Below are 8,086 nucleotides of genomic sequence, written 5' to 3' on the forward strand. Positions count from 1 at the left end.
CCCTTCCATGTAGTATGAGAGCCATACTCTACACAGTCTATTCTATGGAGCTGAACTCCCCATCAGAAAAAAATCTTTGCAAGATGCTGCACACACAGATGCTGTACAGACACAAAAGATCAGTAGCTGCAAAAGATCTGTTCCTGCCAAAAATCCAACCCTGCAAATTGCAATGATAGTCTATGAGATCTGCAGATCATCATACACACATGATTTAACTGACAGATCTGCAGATCTGAAAATCCAACCTGGTGGATCTGATCTGCAGATGATCTGCAGATGAATGTCAGTTAAATCATGTGTGTACGATGATCTGCAGATCTCATAGACTATCATTGCAATTTGCAGGAATGGATTTTTGGTAGGAACAGATCTTTCGCAGATACTGATCTTTTGTGTCTGTACAGCATCTGTGTGTGCAGCATCTTGCAAAGATTTTTTCTGATGGGGAGTTCAGCTCCATAGAATAGACTGTGTAGGTGTGGCTCTCATACTACATGAAGGGTGGTAAGATTGGTCTGTGATCTTTCATTTTCAAAAGACTATGGTCTGATGTGTGTATGTGGCCTTAGACCCTTATTCAGTTCATTTTTTTCTCCAATGGGATTATTTTTCAACTTCTTTTTACAATAACTTTTCAGCACTTTGCAATTGAAAAAGTACCAACAAGTAGATGTAAAAGTACTGTCAACATTATTTTGAGTATTTTCTTGCTTGCTGGTGGCTTAACCACTTGAGGACCCACCCTTTACCCCCCCTTAAGGACCAGCGCTGATTTTTGTGATCTGTGCTGGGTGGACTCTGCAGCCCCCAGCACAGATCAGCTGGCATGCAGAGCGATCAGATCTCCCCCCTTTTTTCCCCCCTATGGGGATGATGTGCAGGGGGGGTCTGATCGCTCCTGCGTGCAGGCTAGTTGCGGGGGGGCACCTCAAAGCCCCCCTCCGCGGCGACATTTCCCCCCCCCTCCCTCTCCTACCCTTCCCCCCGGTGATCGGGGCTGCACAGGACGCTACCCGTCCTGTGCAGCCTGTGACAGGATGTCCGCTGTCACATGGCGGCGATCCCCGGCCGCTGTCTGGCCGGGGATCGCCGATCTGCCTTACGGCGCTGCTGCGCAGCAGCGCCGTACAATGTAAACAAAGGAGACAAATGTCTCCTGCGTTTACATTTAGTCTGCGAGCCGCGATCAGCGGCCCGCAGGCTATTCACGGAGACCCGCTCCGTGATCTAACAGGAAACGGCCGCTCGCGCGAGCGGCCTTTCCTGATTAACTAGGGAGGCAACTGGCGACGCAGACCTGCGTCGCTGGTCCTCCAGCTACCACTTTGCCGCCGCACGGTATGAGTGTGCGGTCGGCAAGTGGTTAAAGTGATTCCGAGCCGAAGCTTGTGATCAAAATAAGATATTTACGCGTAGAGAGGGAAGCCTCAGGATCCTATTGAGGCTTCCCTCAGTGATCCGTTGTCCCCCGTCGCTGAGTGCGGCACCCTCCAGATCAGGGCCGCAGTCCTCCTCTGTTGTGAGCGCGGCTGTGCATGCGCAGTAGCACGGCGCTGTTCGTACATAAGCGGTTCCGGCTTACTGCGCATGCAATGGACGGGCTCGGTCGGGTATTGCGCTGCCACGCTATAGGAAGAGGAGGTGCGCAACGCCGATATGATTAGCGACAATGCCTTGTCGCTAATCTTCCCGGGGCTGCTCTCCGGGGGACATCAGAGCACTAAGTCTCAATAGGAATCTGAGGCTTCCCTCTCTTTAGGTAAGCATCTTATTTTGCACACGAGCTTCGGCTCCGGTACACTTTTAAAGGCATTTTATTAACAAGATGTAAAAATATTACCTTGGAGAAAACGCAGGAGAAAAAGTTAATTGCGTATGTGATCCTAATTCCCTTCCAGCACTGCCTCCTTTTCCACCTCTTTGACATTGTGTTGTAAACATTGTATATCAAGCTAACACGGACACAATAATTTCTTTTACAGGTATCATCATAGCCGGTACACTTATTCCACTGCTGCTGCTCATCCTGGCTCTAATCCTTGTCGTTGTGCTTATGAAGAGGAGAGAAGGTGAGAAATGGCAGAAGCCTGTGTGATAGTGGCCAATAGATAAAGAGCCTGTCCTACAACAGAAACATACACGAATAAAGAAAACATACACTCAGAACTTCCTTTCTGCTCTAAAAGATACGCACCAGCATAATAACCATTAAAGAAGAACATTTCTTTGTTACGGCTTACAGCACTCCTGCAATAAATTTGCAGTGTGTCTACTTCCTGCTTTTATGGAAGCAGACAAATGGATGTTAGCTGTGTCTGCCAAGGTCTGCCGCATTTCTGTGCTGACACAGTTCAAATTACATTTCTGATTGTCACAGATGAGGGAGAATTAGACAGGCTTTTCTCTCTAAAACACACAGGGTGTATTTCTCTGTGTTTTCCTTGTGTCCTGTGGTTCCGGTCCACTTACAATTTAAATGAAAGGAAATAGTGTTGCCGTAGTAACCACATCACATTGCGGCTACCCTTTCTAGGTTGGAAAATGAAAGCCAGTATAGGATTGGTTACTGTATAGTCCTGTGAATATGTATATATTTCCTTCATACTTTCTGACCTTCTGTGTGGTGGTGGGGCTGTGAGTGGCTAGAGCAATCTATTCGGCTGGGAATACACTAGGCATTGCGGGATACTTAACACATATGCAATTGTGCGTTTTTAATGCATTTACGTGCGTTTTATGTGCATTTGCGGTTTCCTGCACATGCGTTTTCTGTGAATTTAATGCGCTTGCGGAATGCATATATAAATCGCATAAGTGTTTAGTATGCATTTTTTATGCGTTTTATGCAAATGACTAGAAAGTCAACAGGAAGCGGAAATACTTCAGCAAACTTTTTTTCTTTTAAAAAAAAAGCATATACAATCGCATGCAAAACACATAAAAAACGCACTAAAACACAATACCGCTTCATCACCATTCACTTTCATTATGTGCGTTTTTTATGCTATTTGAAAAATATGCAACAAAACCAGCGATTTTAAAACCGCACATTACAGACCGCAAGTACTGTATATGCATTTTTACATGCGGCCCATTGACTTGCATTATGTGCGTTTTCCGCAACGCTAGCGTTTCTGCCTAGTGTGTTCCCTGCCTTCCTGATATTCATCTTCTAACTTCTACAGGCTGTTGGTCAATACTGGGGTCACACAAGAAACATCAGGGAATTGCTGAATATGTAATAGAACAATGCCTTTCATGTCTTATTATTATAGATGCTGAAAAAGTTGTGTAGATGACACGCTAATTTTCTTGTGTATTTTTTCTTTCAGGGTCTAAATTGTTTGGAAAGGTAAGTTCATGATTCGTAATATTGTTAGAATAAAAGTTTACTAAACTGAGAGGCATCAACCACAGCAAGATGATGCTCCATGCAGAACACTGAGCAAACTAGAATCACTAAATAGTCACAAAACAGTCTTTATACTAAAGGGTTTTTTTTAACCACTTGATGACCCACCCTTTACCCCCCCTTAAGGACCAGCGCTGGTTTGATTGATCTGTGCTGGGTGGGCTCTGCAGCCCCCAGCACAGATCAGGGTGCAGGCAGGGAGATCAGATTGCCCCCCTTTTTTCCCCCCTATGGGGATGATGTGCTGGGGGGGTCTGATCTCTCCTGCCTGCTGTGGGTGGCGGGGGGGGGACACCTCAAAGCCCCCCTCCGCGGCGAAATTCCCCCTCCCTCTCCTACCTGCTGCCTCCCCCTGGTGTTCCGGGCTGCACAGGACGCTATCCGTCCTGTGCAGCCAGTGACAGGATGTGGTCTGTCACATGGCGGCGATCCCCGGCCGCTGATTGGCCGGGGATCGCCGATCTGCCGTACAAATGTAAACAAAGTGGATTATTTCCGCTTGTGTTTACATCTAGCCTGCGAGCCGCCATCGGCGGCCCGCAGGCTATTCACGGAGCCCCCCGCCGTGATTTGACAGGAAGCAGCCGCTCGTACGAGCGGCTGCTTCCTGATTAATTAGGCTGCAGCTGGCGACGCAGTACTGCGTCGCTGGTCCTGCAGCTGCCACTTTGCCGACGCACGTTATGAGTGTGCGGTCGGCAAGTGGTTAAGGAACAGCACAAAGTCTTTATTCTTCAGTATAAAATCCTCTCTATTGCAGTCCTGAAATGTAGACAATTCAATACAAAATATCCATAATACAGAACCATATGTTGCCTGACACGTGTTTCACGGTCAGAAGCCGCTTCCTGAGAGGCACACAAATATGTAGGTATCAAAACAGTACCAGAGCAAAGGGACCACAATCTAAAAGAGGAAGAAATCTCAGAAGTGCTGTCCGCAAGCAGTGTAGCAGCAGGAACGTGCAGAGTGATTTGCTGATCACTGGTGTTCAGCAAAATGCTGCTGATAATGCAAGTCAATGGTAGTGTTCACAGTATCGCACTATCGCCAGTGATTAGCAATTTGCTGATGGTGCATGCAGCATTTTTGGAGCGATTGCATTTCAATGTTATAGAATCACAAAACACAATCACTCCTAAATCGCTTTCCTGTACAGTGAAAAAAACAGCTTTTTTGCTGATCGCCAGCGATCAGCAAAACGCTACCAAAGCGCACAGTTTGAACTAGCCCTTAAACTTATTTTCACCTGACATTTGTCACTTGAAGAAAAGGACATTTTTTTTGTAAACACTCGTGTTTTAAAGGTCAGCAATCCATTAAATCTCTAGCTTAGTTATTAAAATGTACACTACATGTTGTATAGTCACAGCGCAGTGCAAGTACATACCACAGTCAGTTCACTTTACATACTATCTGCATGTCAGTATCACAGAATAGGAATTCCTATGGCCTCTCTGCCCCTTTCTGTATAAGGTCTACTAACTGCAGAAAATCTTCTGGGTGACCATGCCTGAAGCACCCCTTCTTAGTAGCACAGTGACAGTACTTACAATAAGTTCTCTCCATGTTCCGACTTGTGTTGGTGTAGTAAAGGATTCCCGAGTGTCAAGCTAATATTGCAGTCGCCAAATCTTGACCTGGAGGCATCAGCCATCTACACCGCACATTGTGGTGTCACTCTCCACCCACCCTTCCTCGGCTGTGGAGGGGATTTGTGTTGTTGTGTTGTCACAGTGTAGACAGTTGGGGCCAGAGACAGCCACTACTACCAGGTGAAGCTCCAGCAAATATACTGATAGTCATCTTTGCATCGAGATTTACACCAGGGAATACTCCACTGTACTATACTCTTCCCTATTTTACTATAAATGTTTTATTTGTTGCTGTCTCTGTTGCTGTTGGAGAGATTTAATCACTTCCTGTTTAGAAAGGAAGTGATATAAATTCTCAAAAAACTCAGAACCAAAACAAACATTTTTGTAGAAATTGAGTTTAAAGTAAGGGGGAAAAGTAAAAATTTACTTTCCTGGGGCTTCTACAAGCCCCCTTCAGGATATTAGGTCCCTTGCTGTAGGTTCAATCCCCTCCAGGTCAGCAATGTCCGCTCCGAAAGAGCCTTGACTACAACTTTGGTTGCATCTGCTGCAGGCGTGTGCCTCCTTTATAGCCCCCGGGAGAAATCTGCACTTTTGCAATTTACAAAGACATCTTCCAGAAAAGGGGACACAAATGAGTAGGTGCGCGGACGGGCACACGTAGTAGACGGATCTTTTGGAGCAGACAGAGGCACCCTGGAGAGGATCAGAACTACAGCACCTGACATTAGGAAACGTGTACTTAATTCATGCTGCACCGCCATAGCTGTAAGTAACAATACTGTATATGGCGGCACCCAAATCAGGCGCGGTGCAGAGCAGGCGACAAAACCAGCTCATTCCCCCCACCTCGTTATTCCTTTAGATTTTCTAGACTTGCAGTTTTTGTCTGTCACAATTCAAAACAGAAGTAGAGTTTTCTGTATACACTACACATTAACAAGTGACTAGAATATTCACACATGACATTTTGTAAACATAGATCTTATCTTCTGTGTGCAAGCCTGGTGAAAGTGAGGATTCCAGCACCCAGCTCCTTCCATCAGACATCAAGCTGCAGTTCAAAGAGGACATCACTGCTGACGCCAAGGATTACAGTGAGTAATCTTTACACAGACCATTCTTTCATATGTACATATTGCACAGTAAGGGGAGCTTAGAGGGGCTTATGTACATTTCTTGGTTTTATTATGGTGAAATACAGTAGAACCTCTGTGGGTTGGGTCGCACCAATGTACTTTTGGCAGCATTTTTGGATATTCAAATGCTTGTGATTCCAAAAAATGTTTTGCTAATGAAAGTCAATGGAGGGGAGTCCACTAGAGTGATTGCAGTTATAGCTGATTCAGTTCATGCCACATTTTGGGAGCGATTGCTCTCCAATGTAAAGTATTGGTGCATTACAAAATCGCTCCTGAATCGCTGTACTACCCAGAATCTGGACCCTGGTTGGATAGTGTACTGATTAAGGCAGCGTTGGGCAAACTACGGCCTGTATCTGGCCTCTGTAGGCTGTACACCCGGCCCGCTGATAGGCATCCGGATTCCTCTTCTCCCCCGCTCCCTCCCTACAAAGTCGCAAGTGGGCGGTAGCAGTGAGTTAAAACTCACCTGCTCTCTGTTTCCAGCGTCGCGTTTCCATGGCTCCAAGGCGTCACATGATACGCCATCAGTTGCCAGCGTGTAATACACTGGCACCCTCTGATGGCGAGTCATGTGACGCCCTGTTGCCATGGAGACACGGCGCTGGAATCGGCAAACAGATGAGTTTTAACTCACTGCTACCACCCGCTTGTGACTCTGCATGGTTGGAGGATGGGAGAATGCCAGGAATGCAGCCCAGGCTGCGCAAAATGTCCCCAGCCCTGGGTTAAAGGTTACATTACCGATCTACAGAAACATTAAACATGTGGTGGCTTTTTTTTTGTAAGTTATGTCTTAAAGTGGGATGAAACTCCAAATTAGTTGAAAAATAATAATAATTAAAAAACAACAACAACCCATCTAATAAGTAATTACTTATTTAGCTTACCTGTCCTGTTTTTAGTGTTCACTGTCAGATTTAGGAGAAAATTATTTTTCTGCTGGTTTCCATCTTCACTGTTTCTCTGTGATGTCAAAAGTGACATCACTTCTGCATTTTTTTTTGCCTGCCCAGCAGTGTTAATTTTCCCTCCCTACTTGCAAAGCTTATCTGATCCATAGACCTATTTTTTTAACATGTAAATGTTCCTGATTTGCAGTTTGTAACCTGAAGTATTTTCATTTCTCTACAGTCATTACCAGAACATTTGACGTGATTGTGGTGCACGGTCCCGTCAAAGAGTTTGATCAATTCATGCGGCAACTGGGACTGAGTGATAGGGATATTGAGCGAGCGGAGTTAGACAATGCTCGCAATGCGAACAGCCAGCACTATGCCATGCTACGTATGTGGCACCAGCAGAATCCCTTCGATGTGAACCTCATCTTAAAAGCCTTGTGCCGCCTGAAGATGGATAAAACCGCTCAGACCATCACCAGAGAGCTGCTGAGGGAAGACCTGTACATACAGCAAGTCCAGGACTGACCCGCTATCCCTGCCATCTGGTACTGCCCCCTCCGTCTCTGGTACTGATCCCGGCCTGGAACATTTGATTTCCTCTGCCAGTTTTGATTTCCTGTCTTAGCTGGCTTTAGACTTAAGGAACTTTGTACATATGTGGATATGATTTTAATTGTTAATATTTTTATATATTTTTTCTAAAAAAAAAATATAAAAATGTACTACAAAAAATATATAAAAAATAAAATACCCAAAAGATCTTCATCTCATCAAAAAAAAATCAGTTCTGTGGTTTATTTTTATGTGTTCATATTCTATTGTCAGCATTACAGTGACCAAGTTGCAAATGAAAAATGCTTGTTACTTATGTTTCTCTACAGCTACATACCCATGGGGGGGGATGCCTTGCTGATCTCTATCACCCAAGGGATGGGGTACTGATTCCTGCCGGGACAATAGAGCGCTAACAATGCTGTAGAGATGCGTCTGTTGCTATGTGGGGGTGGGAGAGGAGTGCGTGTGACAGAT

General features: G+C 45.3%; 1 protein-coding gene across 2 annotated transcripts in view; it reads left to right on the top strand.

Annotated features, from left to right (window-relative positions):
- Positions 1-7,817, top strand: part of LOC137562873 (tumor necrosis factor receptor superfamily member 26-like) — a 33,676-nt gene extending 25,859 nt beyond the window's left edge. The window contains exons 6-9 of one of the 2 annotated variants that reach the window (XM_068274665.1): positions 1,986-2,072; positions 3,336-3,355; positions 6,017-6,110; positions 7,290-7,817. In XM_068274665.1, the coding sequence (XP_068130766.1) occupies positions 1,986-2,072; positions 3,336-3,355; positions 6,017-6,110; positions 7,290-7,582 (494 nt within the window). In that variant the 3' untranslated portion in view covers positions 7,583-7,817. Of the gene's footprint in view, positions 1-1,985; positions 2,073-3,335; positions 3,356-5,995; positions 6,111-7,289 lie in introns of both variants that reach the window. The other variant, XM_068274664.1, reaches the window with a different exon arrangement.
- Positions 7,818-8,086: the final 269 nt, after the last annotated feature.

This window comes from Hyperolius riggenbachi, chromosome 3 (assembly GCF_040937935.1).
Source record: "Hyperolius riggenbachi isolate aHypRig1 chromosome 3, aHypRig1.pri, whole genome shotgun sequence".
Classification (NCBI taxonomy): domain Eukaryota; kingdom Metazoa; phylum Chordata; class Amphibia; order Anura; family Hyperoliidae; genus Hyperolius; species Hyperolius riggenbachi.